At 52.8% G+C, this 17653-nt stretch overlaps 8 protein-coding genes across 8 annotated transcripts; 4 read left to right on the top strand and 4 right to left on the bottom strand.

Annotated features, from left to right (window-relative positions):
- Nucleotides 1-2: 2 nt before the first annotated feature.
- Nucleotides 3-4501, bottom strand: PUNSTDRAFT_71669 (uncharacterized protein; the record flags this gene model as incomplete). The annotated part of the gene is made up of 17 exons (XM_007385567.1): nucleotides 3-321; nucleotides 375-583; nucleotides 634-797; nucleotides 846-1079; nucleotides 1137-1462; nucleotides 1515-1777; nucleotides 1842-2061; nucleotides 2111-2202; nucleotides 2239-2369; nucleotides 2424-2514; nucleotides 2575-2641; nucleotides 2715-2871; nucleotides 2930-3032; nucleotides 3092-3652; nucleotides 3712-3960; nucleotides 4022-4119; nucleotides 4177-4501. The coding sequence occupies 17 exons, from the start codon at nucleotides 4499-4501 to the stop codon at nucleotides 3-5; spliced, it is 3609 nt and encodes a 1202-aa protein (XP_007385629.1).
- A 206-nt stretch (nucleotides 4502-4707) lies between these two features.
- On the top strand, nucleotides 4708-6055 carry PUNSTDRAFT_136020 (uncharacterized protein; the record flags this gene model as incomplete). The annotated part of the gene is made up of 2 exons (XM_007385566.1): nucleotides 4708-5347; nucleotides 5397-6055. The coding sequence occupies 2 exons, from the start codon at nucleotides 4708-4710 to the stop codon at nucleotides 6053-6055; spliced, it is 1299 nt and encodes a 432-aa protein (XP_007385628.1).
- Nucleotides 6056-6352: 297 nt separating this feature from the next.
- PUNSTDRAFT_30521 (histone H2b) lies at nucleotides 6353-6767 on the bottom strand (the record flags this gene model as incomplete). Its single annotated transcript, XM_007385565.1, has 3 exons — nucleotides 6353-6486; nucleotides 6544-6648; nucleotides 6707-6767. Coding segments are annotated over 3 exons (300 nt in total), but the record flags the coding sequence as incomplete, so codon positions are not given.
- Nucleotides 6768-7406: 639 nt separating this feature from the next.
- On the bottom strand, nucleotides 7407-9344 carry PUNSTDRAFT_144839 (uncharacterized protein; the record flags this gene model as incomplete). Its single annotated transcript, XM_007385564.1, has 9 exons — nucleotides 7407-7629; nucleotides 7685-7753; nucleotides 7811-7877; nucleotides 7936-8209; nucleotides 8266-8470; nucleotides 8526-8743; nucleotides 8796-8871; nucleotides 8923-9194; nucleotides 9251-9344. 9 exons carry the CDS (start codon nucleotides 9342-9344, stop codon nucleotides 7438-7440), a joined length of 1467 nt encoding a protein of 488 aa, XP_007385626.1. The 3' UTR covers nucleotides 7407-7437.
- Nucleotides 9345-9630: 286 nt separating this feature from the next.
- Nucleotides 9631-10683, top strand: PUNSTDRAFT_114792 (S-adenosyl-L-methionine-dependent methyltransferase; the record flags this gene model as incomplete). The annotated part of the gene is made up of 5 exons (XM_007385563.1): nucleotides 9631-9701; nucleotides 9756-9836; nucleotides 9891-10352; nucleotides 10415-10496; nucleotides 10552-10683. The coding sequence occupies 5 exons, from the start codon at nucleotides 9631-9633 to the stop codon at nucleotides 10681-10683; spliced, it is 828 nt and encodes a 275-aa protein (XP_007385625.1).
- Nucleotides 10684-11358: 675 nt separating this feature from the next.
- On the top strand, nucleotides 11359-13505 carry PUNSTDRAFT_136016 (cytochrome P450; the record flags this gene model as incomplete). The annotated part of the gene is made up of 13 exons (XM_007385562.1): nucleotides 11359-11554; nucleotides 11608-11740; nucleotides 11799-11987; nucleotides 12041-12136; nucleotides 12189-12241; nucleotides 12292-12407; nucleotides 12465-12594; nucleotides 12654-12667; nucleotides 12720-12828; nucleotides 12893-12973; nucleotides 13032-13113; nucleotides 13170-13296; nucleotides 13356-13505. 13 exons carry the CDS (start codon nucleotides 11359-11361, stop codon nucleotides 13503-13505), a joined length of 1476 nt encoding a protein of 491 aa, XP_007385624.1.
- A 684-nt stretch (nucleotides 13506-14189) lies between these two features.
- PUNSTDRAFT_71034 (cytochrome P450) lies at nucleotides 14190-16495 on the top strand (the record flags this gene model as incomplete). Its single annotated transcript, XM_007385561.1, has 14 exons — nucleotides 14190-14379; nucleotides 14438-14570; nucleotides 14626-14814; nucleotides 14868-14963; nucleotides 15028-15080; nucleotides 15138-15253; nucleotides 15312-15441; nucleotides 15506-15519; nucleotides 15581-15689; nucleotides 15739-15819; nucleotides 15872-15953; nucleotides 16011-16137; nucleotides 16201-16346; nucleotides 16399-16495. 14 exons carry the CDS (start codon nucleotides 14190-14192, stop codon nucleotides 16493-16495), a joined length of 1563 nt encoding a protein of 520 aa, XP_007385623.1.
- Nucleotides 16496-16615: 120 nt separating this feature from the next.
- Nucleotides 16616-17600, bottom strand: PUNSTDRAFT_114790 (uncharacterized protein; the record flags this gene model as incomplete). Its single annotated transcript, XM_007385560.1, has 3 exons — nucleotides 16616-17098; nucleotides 17158-17401; nucleotides 17452-17600. The coding sequence occupies 3 exons, from the start codon at nucleotides 17598-17600 to the stop codon at nucleotides 16616-16618; spliced, it is 876 nt and encodes a 291-aa protein (XP_007385622.1).
- Nucleotides 17601-17653: the final 53 nt, after the last annotated feature.

Here is a 17653-nt window from a genome sequence, read left to right as displayed (position 1 = left end):
AATCACAAGTCGAGACTTGCCGCCGCCAGCTCTCGTGCTCGCTCGTACACGTCATCGAGCTCCAGTTCCCCGAGGTCATCGCTTTCCAACGTGTAATCCTTCTGGATCTCCTCGAGTTGTTCAGGTGCCGTCCCAGGCCACCGCGATTCGAGCTCAGCCATCGTTGGGACAGGGAGGGCTTCGCCGGGTTGTAAGATATATCCGGGGGGATGATACGGTTTGGCGAGCGTAGCACGTAGTGCAGCGCAGAGCGCGGTATTTTGTAGACGTTCGCTGATTTCGGAGTCACTCACGCCGACGGTCTGTCTGATGTAGGTCCAGCTATCAGGCGACTCGTATTAGTATTGCGTGACAGAAGGCACAAGACGGCTCACTCGTCGTGGTTGAAGATACGTCGCCATGTACTCCTGAATGCCATCAATCTTCTTCCCGCAGGCAGAGTGTGTTCCCGAGCGAGAAGATGCAGTGCAGTGGCATAATCATCCACAGAGTCCGTATTGTCCTTCAAGGTCAAAACGTCCACGATATCCTCGATGGACAATACCCGTCCTTGCAGTAATTGCCGCACGAGTTGCTTGAACACCTTGAGGGCATGTCAACTGCTGTCCAGAATGGCGCGAAGACCGCCCGTACCTGCAACAGCGCCTTTTTTTCCGACAGTTTGGATGCGTGTTTGGATGCAATTGCTTGCACTTGCGCTTCAAGAGACTGCTTTCCTCGCAAGCCCACCAAAGCTGTTTTCAAGTCGCGCAACAAAACCTCATGGACACTGACGAGGTCGAGTTGATCGTGGAATGCTGTTACGACATGATTAGTGTGTACATACCGCACGAGCGCTCACTTACCATTCAATGTCGGCTCGTCGATAGACCCTTCGGCTTCGTGCAACTGCGCGAGATGAGAGAGTTTGCCAATGCTCAAAAGAAGCTCTTTCGACTCCAGATCTGTCGCGCTCTGCGCCTCTGCTAGAAGTGCGAGCGACGCGGGAGCATAGTTGCGTGTGCCCAGATCATGAATCCAGGCTATAGAGCGGTGAGGGTGCTCCTCGAAGAATCTGTCAATATGTTGGCCGTACTGTTCTTCTTGTGCGAACATCGCACGGAGTTCTCCTATAGTTCGCATCGTGGGTATTAGACCTGACACAACGATGTTATCATTTGCAGAAAACTTGCCATGCTCGATGTACCACTGGAAGAGTTCTTTTGTGAATGCCTCTTGGAAACGTTGCACGTATTCTTGAATTCGCAAGGCGTGCGGGTTCTGATGCGGCGGATACACAGTATCCTTGTGACACAGTGCGGCCAGGTTGCGGAAGTCTTGATATTCCTCCGCCAGCGCGAAAGCCGTGTCCGCGTGCTCATTCCGCCGAAGGGTCTCCAATACATGGGGACGGAGCTGTTTGAAGCTTTCCTCGAGAAGTTGACAGTCACGCTTCGCGGCGGGGTCCTCTGCGGCTATCGGACTGGAAGACATCGTTAGCAATGAAGGTAAGGCAATCCAAGCGATCAGATCACCTCCTAAGCCACTGTATGCGTTCATCTAAACATTGGAATAGGACTTTTGCAAGCCTGGGCAACTGTGACAACGGTACCGCTCGGACCTGACTGATGTCTGCGGCGGACGCCGGGGACTCCACAACCTGTGTCGTGATGTCAAACAGCTCCCTCACAACCTCAACGATTGCCGCGGTGCTCGTCCAGGGATTGATCATAGGTTTTTCAACTCCATACGCCTGCTCTTTGTCTCTTCGGTATTCCCACCCCGTTTGCAGGATCACCTGCATATATCAAATGTGATCAGTTCCGGTGATGATGAATGTCAGCCAAGATGCTGATTCGTACACAAAGGATATGATTGGCTTCTGGCAGCACGGTCACCGTGGCCCTGTTCATATTATAGGCAGACTTCTGAACACTCTCCAGCACCTTGGGCAGGATTTTGCCCAGGTCTGCAACTTTCAAGCGGAAAAACGCGCGCATCAAGTCCTCATGGTGACCCTCACCGACGTCAGCCATATACGAGTATATTGCCTCCTCCAGGACGGTGTTCCGGTGCCCAGACCTGTCATTCCAACATTAACGATGAAGCGGCGAATAATGCAAGGCCTCACGCTACGAGCTCGTTGTGTTGCTCCCACAGACTTTTCGCGGCGAACAACTTCTCGCTGTCCGTGCACAGCCTTTGTCTACTTCTTTGAGACATCTAAACTCAACAGTATCTCGTCAGCCTTTTAAGTACAAAATTGGTCAAACAACCTGCCTTTGGCAATACGCCGTTCACGTTGATAAACTCGCACAAATACACAAGCCTGCTCGCTCGATGCTCCATTTGCGCGATCAAATCATGTCCGGACCTGACAATTTCGATGTCTATCATATGATAAGCTTTCACCTTCATCCATGGATGATAGTCGATTGACAAACCTGACTCAAGCACTTGTTGGCTGAGTTGTTCAGCAGCAGACATCAGACTTTCTTCGTCCACTTCCGGCGGTAGGCTGAAGTGAAGAGGATTCTGTGATACGCGGGCATCAGTTTGGGTTCTCAGGAAGACGCTGCAGAAACATCAGCTCACTTGAGGATTCGCGCCGTACAGAATACCCTGTGTCATGATACTCTTGATCAATCGCGCTTTCCCCGTCCTGTCAGTAAATAAGCTGCATTGCTCTCCCGACAACCGATGCGCGCCATGTATGGAAATGTGCAGACACGTACTCAGAATCGAAGTCGTTGACACGCTCCATGTCAAGCGTAGCTTTCATCATCACGCCAGCCGTCAGCACCAACGAGCTTCCTTCATCCTCTCCTATCGCCAGACCAAGCGTGCGATCGGAGAAGGATTTGAGCGACAACCGGTCTTGGTACTCCGAATCTGGAGTGTAAGCGAGGTGTCAGCAAGGACCAGCGGCGTCCGTAAGTACCATTCATACCTCGTGCAACGAAAGCTACGGCGTCACCAAACTGAATGCTGATAGGTGATCCTCCAGGAGGGACCTGCATTCGAGGATGCATGGGTGCACCAGAACTAGATGTCTAGCACGATAATTTGCCATTCAGATCGGCGCGGTGGGGAAGGCGAGGTAAATACTCACGCTATGGTACGGCACGGCGCCTATTTTTTGCACCTTCGCCTCTCCCGCTCTATACGCTACTCGTACGATCGCATATATTCTCCTCGGGGAGCTTCCCTGCCCCACCACGTAACTGTCCTCTACGCCGGCGAACGAAACCAAGATCACCAGTTGACCTGTTCGTTCAATGGCGAGGTCCAGTAGCTCGAGGTCCATACGGGCATCGTCGCCAACCGCCGCTGCACTACCCAGCGTGTCCCTCAGTGCGGGCCTAATGATATCGGCGAGCTCTTCATCGGTCAGTAGTTCTTCCCACCCTTCGTCACTCATGTTCCACTTCTGCAGTCGAGTGTCAATCAGCGCCCACACATCTTTGCCCGCCGCGGACCGTTCCCCTATGCAGATTGCGTTTATAGTTCCTGGTTCAGTGAGGGGGGAAGAGGACGAGAACAACAAGCGAGAGAGAATGCCAGATGAAGGACGGGAAAAGGGGTGTGCAGAAAGGGTCGAACGTCCCCCGGAGGATGTAAGGTTGAGGTGGAAGATGCGGCCAAGTGAGGTGGCGGCTACATATGTTTGAGGCTGCGCCGGGAGACAATCACATTCTTCTTCATCGAGAAAGTGGGACTAGGTGGACGTACCTCGGCCCTTGTCAATACTGTCACTTCTTCTCCAGCATCCAAGCCCAGCACAATGGTTGAATAGTACTCGCCACCCGCCAGACCGATTCCGACGCTATCCCAGCACCTTACTTCACCGTTCACCGAGATAAGAATAAGTCCCGGCTCGCGAGAGGTGGAGTACGGGATGAAGGCATGCAGTGGGGCACATGTCTGAGTCGGGTCAAGCGGGCATGGGAAGATGTAACAAGTAGGCGCGCCTGCCAGGGCCTGTGGTCATGATGAGTGAAGTTGCATGCCAGTGTGTGACGCGTTCAGATGGAGAACGCACTTGATTGTGTTGCCACGCAAAACACGTCTGAGCCGAAGCGATGAGCGCAAACCCAGTGGCGACGTCAATGCCACCTGTGTATGCATCCCGTAAGAAATCTGTGTAGTGGCGTTTAGTCAACTGTAATTGCTCTGGCAACGTCCAAGCGACTATACCGGCGTTTCTCAGCACTTGCTTGACCTCGATTGGCAAGTGCGCGTAGAACACGACTTTGAGCTCCTCGCTCTTCGCGTACACAGTCTCCGCTTTCAACCTGGGTCCTCCAAGGGTGGATCGTGACGGGCTAGCAGTACCCCCAATCGAGGCGATTTCGTCAACGTCCATCCCTGCTACGGAAGCCGAAGCAACAGATATAGCATCCTCCATAGAGTCATCTGGATCTGCCGCCGCCCGTGGAGTGGCGAGCCGTGAATGTCGTAAACGAGTAGGGGGTACGACATAGTTTCTGCGCGGACCTGGCGATGGGGAGAAGGTCGCCATATGGAAGATATCCAAGGGCTGTGATTGAATCTGAAGTAGTGGCCTAAGGAGTAGAACAACGGAGAGAACGCGCGCGGGAACAACTTCAGAGAGCGTGACCGCGACTTCTCAAGATCTCACTGGCGGCGCCTGGCCTATTATGTACTCCTGGCCTGGCCACCTTGCGCGCGTACTCTCATCGTCTCTGGCGTGGAGCCTGAACCAACATGCTCGGCGTTGAGGACTACGGTAGCGACAATGAAAGTGGCGACGAATCTGTTTGCACCCCGAAACTCCCAATTGCATCTGCCTCCAAGCAACCTCCCTCTTCCCAGAAGCCCACAGGCGGTCTGGGTCTAGCGTTACCTCCCCCATCTGCTGGCACTTCATCGAAACCGACGAAGAAAACCAAGAAGATAGCTATAGGACTACCTTCTCTTTCCAAGACCTCCGATGATGAAGCAGAGGCGAACGACGACCAACCTCCTCCCGCCAAGAAGGCTCGATTAGAGAATGGCGCAGGGAGGTCAAGCTTGCTTTCCATGCTGCCTGCGCCGAAGCAGAAGGCACCGATTCTGCCCAAACCCGAGCGTGTCCTTGGAGGCGGGCAAGGCCCTGGTTTAGTGTTCAATACGTCGCGGTCGAGCGCTGTTGCCTCTGTTCCGATCGAGGAGGAGGCAGTGGACGCAGAAGATAGTGCGGTACCCGTTCCTGGAGAAGACCACGCACCGACACCGTCGACATTCATGTTGCCATCATCTCTTCGCAAGGGCAAGGCCAACGTATCGTTGGAAGACCCCGCCCCCAAATCCACACCCGCACCAAAGCCAATTTCATCGGCTCCAGCGGTAGATTTCTTCTCTCTCGGTAGGCCTCCTTCTTGTGATCATTTCCTTCCTCGTTAATGTGATGGCAGGTTCTACATCCTCGTCCTCTGCAAACAAACCCTCGGTTCCCGTTGCCGTACCCTCCAAACCATCTATCATCCCTACAAGGTCCGCTGCACCCGCCCTCGACGATTTCACTCCACCAGAACCTACACCTTCCGATCCGTACCCTGGCTACTATCAGCTGCCATCGGGTGGCTGGGCCCAATATGATACGGCCTACTACCAATCTTTCTACAAGAAATGGCAGAAGGACTACGAGAAGTATATCCGAAACCTCGAAAAGGGCAAACTGGAGAAAGGGTTCGAGGACTTGGACAGGGTTGGAATCAGCGGCGAGGTGGATCCGGTGGCCGAGATGGAGAAGGCGAAGGTCCAGGTCAAAGAGCTGGAGGAGCGCAAGCAGCTAACGCACGGTGCGGGAAGTGGACCGGAGGCGCCGAGGATGAATGTACAGGGGGCGAAGCTTGGAGGGAGGGCGAGGTCGCGGCATCAACTCACTACGCTGCTCACAGAGGCGTACCAGAACCGCGAGACGCTCGAGGAGAAGATTGCACAGGGGCGAAGAAATAGGAAAGAAGCGGGTATGAAGTACGGTGAGTTGTACAGGTCGTTGGCGGTCTACTTCTGTGCTCATTCATACTATGTCCAGGTTTTTAAGTTCTTGTCATCCCCTGGTGTCGCTTGATCAACCATCTATCGTGCATACTTTGACCGTCGGGATTCCTCGGTAATACTTACGGATGTGCATGGTACCCATACGATCTCGTCACTGCTGAGCGTTCAATCCATTTGCTCCTACGGACTTTCTTTGTTCAAACTCGAAAACAATGCGGCCAACAGGTCGTTGATTATTCAGTTACAACTGAGATGTTTCATGCCGACCATAGATATAGTGAATGCGTAGGATACAGATGATACACACGAGCAACGAAAAGGAATAGACAATCCACGAACACCCGTCTCCCATCTATTTCGCAGCCGCAGACGAGAACTTGGTCACCGACTTCGTCCCCTCTGAGATGGCGTGCTTGGCGAGTTCACCGGGCAGAATAAGGCGCACGCTGGTCTGAATCTCTCGTGATGAGATGGTCGACTTCTTCGAGTATGCGGCAAGTTCTGCAAGTAGAGGGTCAAATCCTTGTTCTGAATGACACTGTGAAATCCGCGACATACTGGAGGCCTCAGTCGCGATACGCTCGAAGATATCGTTGACGAATGAGTTGAGAATGGCCATAGCCTTGTTCGAGATACCAGTGTCTGGGTGTACCTGCTTCAACACTATCGAACATCGTTCAGTAAGTTGAATGGGCCAGATTCGATTGAAGGTATGCCTCACCCTTGTAGATGTAGGAGCTGTACGTCTCCTTGCGAGTCTTTGAGCGCTTCTTCTTTTCACCACCCTCAGCCGGCGCCGCAGTCTTCTTGGATGCGGTCTTCTTCGCAGCCTTGTCGGATGTCGTCTTCGCAGGCGCCTTGGAGGCGGTGGAGGCCGGAGCCTTAGAGGCGGTGGAAGCGGGCTTAGGGGCCATTGCGAAGAGTTTCTGTACGACGAAACGAGAACGCGACAATCAGCCAAGCATCCAGACTTTGTCAGTCCAGCCTGACTCACAATGTGACACGGGTGAGGAGCGGTAGGGTGTTGTCGTGGTGGGGATAAGGCAAGCGATATCGTCCAAGGCGCGAAGCGCGTCGCGGTATTTATGCAAACGAGGGAGGCGGAGTTTGGATTCGAGTTGTCGTGTGTCACGTGTCGGATGTTACGGCTGTAGTTCCCACGCACGCGTTGAGCGTGTCTTGTTGATTTGACAACACCGCCACTACATATATACTCGGTGGGCCTCAGAAGGTTTCTGAGGCCGTGTACATCGACGACCTCTCGTCTCACAACGCGCTAAACAAATGAACCCATGAAAGATATAGTTCCTCAAACTTGGGTGCAACGCTCGCCATGAACGGTAACCAAACCTGATTCCGCATCCAAATGTAAACTCTGGGTCGATTCGACCGAATGTATAATGTACAGTGCTTTATTACCCAGATAAAGACAAACAGGATCCCGAACTCCAGTTACTTCTTACTTGTATCGGATTTCGTGAACTCGGCAGCAAATCGTCCATCGGGACTCAAGAAGGTGGCAAGGCTGGGATGCACCTCGACTGCAAACGGTTTCCATTCGTATGCCTCCCCATCGATCGACACGTAGCCCTTTGAGCCGGGAGTAGGGCTTATGCGGTACGCGTGCGCCTTGAAATAGTGTTGCTGCAGGGACGATGCGTGAACCGATTGCCGGCAAGGAGCGGATTCAAAGACTTACTGATTTTAACCAGAATGTCTCGCCCATCTCTGCCCCATCCATGGCGCTGAGCATGTCACTGCGATTTGTCTAGCAGCAAGGGTAACTTGTTAGGTAGAGTAGCAAAGTTGCACAGAGGAGATGTACCAGCTCCTGCGCAGCTATATCGATCAGGCCGTCGTTGGGAAGAGCCACCGGGAATTGCATCAAATCCCTATCACAGATAGCTGTTAGTTCTCAGTACCGATTCGTCGACGCTTAACATGGTTCACCGGCCAACGTAGGGCGCTTGACCAGCATAGACGAACAGCAGGGGCTTGTCGAACGTGGTCCAACCCTCCTCGTCAGTGGTATATTGGAGAGGTGGGAGAACCTCGTTGGCATCCCGCGCGGGAGCATCGTCACTCCCAATCGCAGCAGGCGCCGACGCGTCGCCATACGTGGTTGGATGAGCTCGCGCAGACTGCAATGCCGACACCATTTCGTTTTTATCCTGGACCACTACTTTCATGGACAGCGTCACCGGAGTGGGCTTCATGGATAATACTGTTCGGATGCATGTCGGTGACCATAAAGGATGCGCTGTACGAAATGCGACTTACACCCACGAAGAAACCCAACGATGAATCGTGTATCGCCCATCCAGCGGAGATTCTCGGTGCCGAGGTCAAGCTCGGCCATAAGTCCAACGCACTGCGTCATGTAGCTGAACGAGCGTTTCCCGTCCTGCGTTATGGAGAAAAGGTCCATAGGCATGGGTCGCCCTTTGAGCACATTGAGGGCAGCAGCGCAGACATCGAAACCTTGCTACGATTTTGAGTTTCAGCATACACCATCGTGTCAAGGGGAGGTCAGAGCCTACGTCGATGCCGAGTAAGTTCAAACTCGTCCCGTTCCCGCTCCCTGTCGGAATGGGCGCCAAGGGTATCTTCAAGGCACGCGCAGGGGATACGGAATGCGTCGCGAGACCGTTGATACATTCATGAAGAAGGCCATCACCTGAGACGGCCACGAGCGCGTCGAAGGTATCGAGCGGAAGTGACTGAGCAAGGGACACCGCGTGTTTTGCGTGGGTGGTGTCTACGATATATATGTTAGCAAAACGTTGCATGAGGATGATATGGGAGCATACGCGTCAAGTCTACAGTAGACTGTGCAGCAGCGAATATTGGCGCTACCTTTTTGTTATATATGGCCACTGCTTTACCCTGCCGAAGTGTCAACGTGTGATATGGCAACGGCGGAGGAACCGGGCACACCTTGCCGCCATGCGGATTGACAAGGACCCTTAGGCTCCTCTTCCGCTTGATTCCCAATGCCTCGTACGCAAGATGCATCAGGGCGTCCGCCCATTCTTTCGCCTTGGTCTCTTCACCACTCTGAATTTCACCAGAGAGATGGATAAGAGAAAGCGGGTTCTTTGGGCTCTTCTTCTTACGCCCGAGGACAGAAATGTGAATGACTTTCGGGGATGCAGTATCCGATTCCGCCCAAAGCACCTGCCGAACGGGTATGATCGTCGGTTTCTTGCCTGCATGGCGGGATATCACTGCGACTGCCGCTGCCAAACGCGTTGCATGCACGTACCGGCACGAGCAATGCTCAGTTCCGTCGAGGTGAAGGACAACGTGGAGAGTTTCCCTTTTTCACCAACGCGTATTTCGTGCACTTCTTCCGTCATCGTGATCGGTGTACGGACGCGGTAGACTGACGCGTTGCGACGTGCACGACTCACGCCGCTATTCTTAGATCTCGCTGCCGGTGGCTGTACATGTGGCGTTCAGTTGCGTCCATTCCTGCACGACTCTCGCGATCGCGTTCGTGCTTTGAGTCGTGCGATATGGATCTTATCTACTCCAAGTGGTCGACTTTACCATTGTATGTCATTGTATTCTTCAGCTTTTGCTCAGGCTGGCCGCTGCTATAAAGCCCAGCGCGTGTCACTCATATGGTGATCCAAACAAGCCATGTCTAGTACTACTGTACATCGTGTTGCAGCGACCGGATTCGGCGAAGGAACCAACGAACTCTATGATCGGTCTGTTGTGGATTTTGGGTCCGTTAGCGTAAACCGAGGCTGAGACCTTGCCAGGGCGCGTCCTTCATACCAGCCACAAGTTTTGCAATACATTCGCGACCAGATCTCCTCGCCTGGTTCTCTGCACCTCGTAGAGCACGTGTCTCTACCTCACTGTCAATGCTCGCTTCTAACATACGATGCATACAGGCTTGGCAGCGGCACAGGCATATTCACTCGCGCTCTCCTCGCTCACCCGGCATGGACTTCGGCCCTCGGCGCCCTGCGCGCATTCGAGCCAAGCTCCGGTATGCGCGACCAGTTCAACAAGACCGTGCACGACCCCCGGGTCTCTTGCCACGACGGAACTTTTGACACAACCTCTGTCGAAGATGGGTGGGCGGACGCAGTCATCATTGCCCAGGCCTTCCACTGGTGCCCGGACTTCAACGCCGCCTCTGCTGAGTTCGCCAGGATTTTGAAGCCGGGAGGTGCAGTGTTCTTCGTATGGAACCTGGAAGACAGGGAGAAGGCTCGTTGGGTAGCACAGCTGAGGGACACGTATGAGCAGCATGAGAACGGCGCCCCGCAGTTCCGCCTCGGCCTCTGGCGCGCCGCTTTCGATACTCCCAACTACGTCCAGTCCTTCGAGAAACCTATCGAACAGACCTGGTACGTGTCCATCATCTTGTTCTGATCCAAACGGCTGGAGCGCCTGACATGTTGATCATCAGGTCGTATGCTATCACAAGCACGGAGGACAGCGTGGTTGACCGCGTATGCTCCAAGTCATACATCGCGATCCTCCCCGATGACGTGAGTACAAACTTTATTCCTATGCAATACGGACAAGTACTGATGATCGTTATAGGAGAAGAATAAAGTCAAGGCCGCCGCTTCAGAGATCGTTCGTAAGGGAGATGAGAAGGTATGGATTGACGAGAATGCCGGCGTCTTTGAGTATCCCTATCAGACCTTGGTCGTCCTCGCGCGGAAGAAGTAAAGGTAAACGCTAACTGTATACCTATTTCATGCCAAGCTGATGCACGAATCAATGACCAAATAGGTGCATGCCTGCTTGGACGACTAGCCTTTGGTTAAACAACGTGATGTTGCGGTCTCTAACTGGATACAGAATGTACTTCTATGTGTGCGATGTTAGCGGCTTTCACATCAGAAGACCCCCGTGTGAATGCGCATTGTGTTCACCATCAATCCTTGGTGCGTCTACTTTCAGAGACTCTGCCGCATGTGCTACAGCGGCCCGCGCCGTACGGAAAGGCACAAAGTTCAGTTTCTCGTACGTTAATCCTGGAGCTCATCGCTGATACGGCAACTCACGACTCCCCGTAACCGAAGCTCAGACGACAAGATGTAGCAACAATCATCACATGTGGCCCTATGCAGTACTACGAATATCCCCGCATGGAAGATAAGCATACCTTAACACGCGATTGTCTACTGCGGGGATTGCCAACGGCGACTCAGATCTGCCCCGGTTGCAGGGACGGGACGCAATTGCCTCACTATTGTTTAATAACCTTTTCCACCCTGCGATGTTTGTGAGCAGAGTGCACCTCGGCTGCTTCTCCACCCGCTATAAAATGGACTAACTGGACGCCAAATGAGCCGAGCCCAACAATTCACTTCTTCGTTCCTGATTTCGCTCAGGTGAAGCATGTCGTTCGCTGTTCTGCTTGCCCTTGGGTTTCTTTCCCTGGGAATCCACCAAGTGCTACGCCAGCGGCAGAAGAACCCACGCCGTTTACCAGTTCCGCCTGGGCCCCTGGCTTCTATCCCATGGATCAAACACGCATTCCAGATGCCGACCAGTCATCAATGGGTGACCTTCCGCGAGTGGACCGAAACTTACGGTACGCCTACTCGTGATCGCCTATTCACATATGATTAACTGGTAGCATGGTAGGTGACGTGGTCTCCGTAGAGGCCTTCGGGCAACATATCGTTGTTCTGGGATCGCTCAAGGCTTGTATCGATTTGTGCGAAAGACGTTCTTCCGTATATTCGGATCGTCCCGACGTCCCGATGCTGCGGGACTTGTGCGTGTCGTGCAGTCACAATGTAATTCAAGCCACGTTCTTACGCTCATTGGGGCAGGATGGGCTGGGATTGGCTCATTGGATTCCTCGGGTACGGGCCGGAATGGAGGATGCAGAGAAGAGGCTTTCACCAGGTCTTGAATGCTCGAGAGTCGGCCAGCTACCAACCTACCCAGATTCGAGAAGTGCGAAAGCTTCTGAAGCGACTGCTAGTCTGCCCTGAAGAATTCTATACCCTCGTCCGACAGTCGGTGCTAGTCTGGCGCCTTGCAGACACCTGCTCATAATGCAATTTTGTAGTGAACTTGGCGCCGTCATCATGGACCTTGCGTACGGAATCAAGATCGCTGAAAATAATGACCGATACCTTCGAACGGGAGAGGCTGCGATAAATACGTATGTGAATGAAGATGTATGAGCCGCTTTCTCTGATCATTTCCTACTTTAGAGTTGTCGTTGGTGGAGATCCCACCATTTACTTCGTGAACTCGTTCCCATGGCGTTTGTTCATTCATTTAGTCAAATTCGTGAACGTTACTAACAATCTCCAGTCAAATACATCCCGTCATGGTTCCCCGGCGCCAGGTTCAAGCAACAAGCGGCAGAGTGGAAGTTGCTAGGCCAGGCGTTCAAGAACAATCCCTTCAACTATACAAAGGAAGCCATGGTACGCTCTTGAGCTACTCCATTCATGTTTGAAAAACTAACTTCCACCTTACTATAGAAACGAGGAACGGCATCTACTTCATTTGTAAGCACGCTGCTGGACAAATTCTCCAATACTTGGGATATCGCAGCCACAGAATCTCAAACGGAAAGTGTTGTATCAAGCATAGCTGCTGGGGCATACCTAGGTGCGCTATTAGTGAGGGCCCTTGGAATCTACGACTCATCGAGCCGTTTGTTCACTCAGCTGGATCGGATACAGTGGGTTCCATGATCCCATAGCACCTCCATCTCACTGATCTATGACTTGGAGACGGTATCAGGATTGCAGACGCTATTTCTTGTCATGGCGAACGATCCAGACATGCAGAAGCGTGCTCAGCAAGAGCTGGACAGCGTCGTCAGTTCCGAAAGACTCCCCGGTAAATGGAACGCAGCAAACCTAACCATATCAATAATGCCCGCTGACCCACATTGCGGTCATAGAGTTCCACGACCAGGAGAAGCTTCCGTACATCACGGCGATTTGCAAGGAGCTAATACGGTGGCAGGCGATTGTACCTTACGGTATGCCTCGATGGAACGGTCAAGATATGTTAGCTTACTGATTATAACTCATAACCAGGCATTCCACACGCAGCTTCGGAAGACGATGACTATAACGGCTATTACATTCCGAAAGGCAGCGTCGTTATTTGTAACATCTGGTTAGTATCCATGGTTTAGGCGTGCTGGACTGCCGCATGTTCATAACCTCGATAAGGGGGATCCTACGCGACCCCGAGTTATATCCAAAACCCGAACTGTTCTATCCAGATCGTTTCATCAAGGATGGTGAACTTAACCCCGAAATCACGGACCCAGCGCTGTCCGCCTTCGGCTTTGGACGGGTATGCTACTTATTGATCCTATCTGACTCAACATCTGACGACGTTGTTCATTACCGCAGAGGATATGCCCCGGACGGTGGTTGGCCTCTCAGGCGCTCTTTATCACGGTCGCTTCTGTCCTCTCGGTATACAATATTGCGCAACCGCTTGATGACAATGGACGTCCCGTCCAGTTGAACCCAAACATGCTGACTGGCATGGTGTCGTGAGTTATATCCACGCGCTACACATTACTGCATTTCAATTCACAGGAACAACAGCTACCCGGCGCCGTTTGAGTGTGTCATAACCCCACGATCTCAAGCTGCCCGGCGACTTGTTCAGGAAGCCGTGGTTAGCGAAACGGTGTAAACCTTCGGACTCCCGAGCCGTCTCCCAATGCGGAATAATTGAGAACCTGGAAGTGATGCAGAGTAGACTTGAACAAGAGGAGATGAGAAGGTGACATGAAGCCTAAGCTTGATATAAAGGCTCGCGAGGTGGGCGGATTCACATCCGAAGACTACCGTGTGAGTGTGTTCGCCACCGTATTCAAGCCATATGCTTCCGTTTTTCTCTCCACACGTCTAAAAGCTGCTCAAAGAACACCAGACGACGGCATTCGTTCATGCCCCGTACGTCACCCTTCAAAAGCAATCTCAATTCGCGTATTCACGCCGAACATCAAGACTAATGGGGATATTTGGTACCTGTCCCGAAATCGTACGAAAACTGTATCATTGGCTCGGACCTTACTAGTGTCAACGGCCTGCGCCACTCCGAGCCGGCAGACTATAGTTCGGGAATTCATAGAACATCCGATGACCTACCAGATGGCAGGTCTGCGACAGCTTATAGTACGGGAGTGAGTCGCCCCAAGACGCTCATCCCGGAACCCCGCCGCTATCTCGAATATGTCATTTGGCGTTTGGCTGTGTGCACTTGGTTTGGTGTGTTTTGGTGTCCGTAGACTACTACGTCTGCGACCCGGTCACCTTCCCTTCCCACCTGGGCCTCCTGCGCCTATACCATGGATAAAACATGCATTCCAGATACCGTCCAATCACCAATGGCTAACATTCAGTGATTGGCACAAAATCTATGGTTTATGGTTATGCTTCGTTTGTATTGCTACTAATCACTAACGATCGTCACCATATAGGCGATGTTATTTCTGTAAAAGCATTCGGACAGCACATTGTGGTCCTGGGTTCGCTCAAGGCCTGTACCGACCTTTGTGAGAAACGCTCCTCTGTATACTCGGATCGGCCCGATCTGCCAATGCTCAAGGAGTTGTACGCCCAATGCTCGGCGATGAAGTGTGCTATGTCCTGATACCCATTTGTACAGGATGGGCTGGGGATGGCTCATCGGATTCATGGGCTACGGAGCGGAATGGCGAACTCAAAGAAGAGCCTTTCATCAAGTGCTGAACTCCAGAGAATCCGCTAGCTATCAACCAATACAAGTCCGAGAAGCGCGCAAACTCTTGAAGCGACTTTTGGTCAGTCCTGAGCGGTTCTATCACCATGTCAGACAGTGGGTGTTGTTTCCGGCGCATTGGGCACATAAATAAATCATCGAACATACAGCGAACTCGGAGCTATCATCATGGACGTCGCGTACGGAATTAAGATTGCCGAAGACAATGACCCCTACATAGAACTAGGAGAAGCTGCAGTATCGACGTGAGCATGCATACGAACCCTCGATCCTCGTGCTATTTCATTCTGATAATCGCTTGATTTTTAGTGTTGTTCTTGGTGGTGATCCTACCGTGTACTTCGTTAACACGTTCCCGTGGCGTAAAACAATTCATCAGACATGGCCTGGACATCACTGATTCAACACATCAATAACAGTCAAATACATCCCCTCGTGGTTTCCCGGCGCAAGATTCAAGCAAGATGCGGCAAAATGGAAATTGATAGGCCAAGACTTCAAGAACGTCCCGTTTAATCATGCAAAAGACGCGATGGTAAGGCTCTTGGGCGATCTCAGCCATTGCAACATGCGGTGCTAGCTTATTTTTACAGAAGAGTGGAACTGCATCCCCTTCCTTTGTCAGCACACTGCTAGACAAATTCTCAAATGCATGGGATACCACAGCTACAGACTCCGAAAAAGAGGACATTGTATCGAGTATCGCTGCCGGGGCATACCTCGGTGGGCCTGGATCATGGCTGGGCTGGGCTCGTGGCCTAACTAACCAAATCATTGTCTTGTCTAGCTGGGGCGGATACAGTGAGCATCTTCGAACTTGCAGTTATTCGATGGAACCACTGACGCAACTGTATATGCAAAGACAGTATCCTCGTTGCAAACACTGTTCCTCGTCATGGCGAACCACCCTGACATACAGAAACGGGCCCAGGAGGAGCTTGATAATGTCGTCGGTAATGAGAGGCTTCCCGGTAAGTCAAATGCAGCATAGTTGTAGGATGAAAATAACCATGCCATCAGATTTCGATGACCAGGACAAGCTTCCCTATGTTACTGCCGTATGCAAGGAGCTGCTTCGATGGCAGCCAATTGTACCTCTTGGTATGTCGGCAGTATGGCAGTGTATAATGGCTTTCTCACACTTGCGTCATAGGGCTTCCTCATGCAGCCTCGGAGGACGACGAATACAATGGTTATTTCATACCGAAGGGCAGCATTGTCATCGGCAATATATGGTCTGTATACGGTCTCGCGCATGTGGTAGGCGTGAGCACACTAAATGTGTTTGACAGGGCAATCCTACAGGATCCCAGTCATTATCCAAAGCCAGAGTCATTCAACCCCGACCGTTTCATGAAGGATGGACAGATCGATCCCGACGTTTTAGACCCTGCTTTGGCAGCCTTTGGTTTTGGTCGGGTGGGTTCCCATTGACTTTCTAACCCACCACATCAACTATGCTCACGACGCACGTTGTGTCAGAGAATATGCCCCGGACGGTGGATGAGCTCGCAAGCACTGTTCATTACAGTCGCTTCTGTTCTCGCCGCATACAATATTGCGCCGCCGCTCGATGACAATGGACAGCCCGTCTACCTGGTTCCGAACATGCTGAGCGGACTGGTGTCGTAAGTCACAGTCCACGTTGACCATCAGACTGTTTATTCAGAAAATCTATAGCTACCCAGCGCCTTTCAAATGCGTGATCACTCCACGGTCCGAAGCTGCGCAGCGATTTGTTCAGGAAGATGCAATGATCGTCAGTACATCAAGTTGAGATGGTAGAGCATTTAGGGGCATTGCATCGGGGATCTGCGAAGTGGCGCGCATATCATACATTCAACTGAATGTTCGGGGTAATGTAAAATTGCGACATCTATGAGACCAGTAACCTACATCAATGGAGCGCTTCCTTGGCGTTCTCCTTCGCCTCAGCCACGGCCTCCTTCACGTTCTTCTTCTCCTTCTTTTGGGAGTTGACAAGACCGCCGGCGACCCAGCCTCCAGCGAAGAGACCCAGCAACAGCCACACCCCCGTCTTCTCCTCGGGTTGCAGAGGTCGTGACTGCGGCTTCACCTCGGACGACCTGTCCGTAGTACCGAAGAACGCACTCTCCATGTTCGCGACGGAGGTGGACGTTGGGATGCCCAGGTCGTCTGCGATGTCTGTCCAGATACTGCTTGGCCCCGATCTGGAGGGTTTGGCGGGCGAGCCGGACGTCGAGGGTTCTTCCGGTAAAGAGTGGGCGGTCAACGACTGGTGCACGCTGTGCGCGGGGGCCTCGTTGTCACTGGCCACGACGAGGAGCTTGGGAGGCGCTGCGTCCTTGGGCTGCGAGTGTGCCGGCGCTTGTGAGCTCCAGAAGTCCGGTCCGTAGGGCTATTGTCACGCGAATCGTTCAGCCTGACTGAGTGGAAAAGCATGAGCTCGGGACGCACGATCTGGGGCTGTGGTTCTGGCTCGTCTACAAAGTCCGGTAGTCTGACTTCGAGGTACTGCTTCGCGTGGGCAGTAACGTCTCCTGAGCCAGGAAGACCGGGAACCGTGGTCGCATGGCGGACTTGCTGTCTGACCGCGGTGGGGCTGTCCATCGATTCCGTAGGCGTAGGCGCAATGGCGGCGAGGGCACTGCGCTTCTCATGCTCCTGAATACGCGTGATCAACGTCGCCTTGTTGCCTGTCCTGCATTTCCGGTGAGCGAGGCGCGTTGAAAGACCGGAGGCGGTACGAACGCAGGTAAACCGCGCTGTTTGAGCAGCTTTTTCAGGTCGGCGACAGTAGCATTTTCGTAGGTCCTGTCCAGCAAGACGGAGGACACAAATGTCCTCCTGGAGGAGGAGGGAGCGGCGGTCGGTAAGCGAGTGCGAGCGAGACGAAGCATCGGGGGCAGACTAGGGTACAGCGCTCACTCCCGCGGCCACCAGTGACGCCTGG

The sequence above is a fragment of the Punctularia strigosozonata genome, assembly GCF_000264995.1.
Source record: "Punctularia strigosozonata HHB-11173 SS5 unplaced genomic scaffold PUNSTscaffold_9, whole genome shotgun sequence".
Lineage (NCBI taxonomy): Eukaryota > Fungi > Basidiomycota > Agaricomycetes > Corticiales > Punctulariaceae > Punctularia > Punctularia strigosozonata.
The sequence above is the reverse complement of the archived record's forward strand: the minus strand, read 5'-3'. Positions and strand labels throughout refer to the sequence as shown.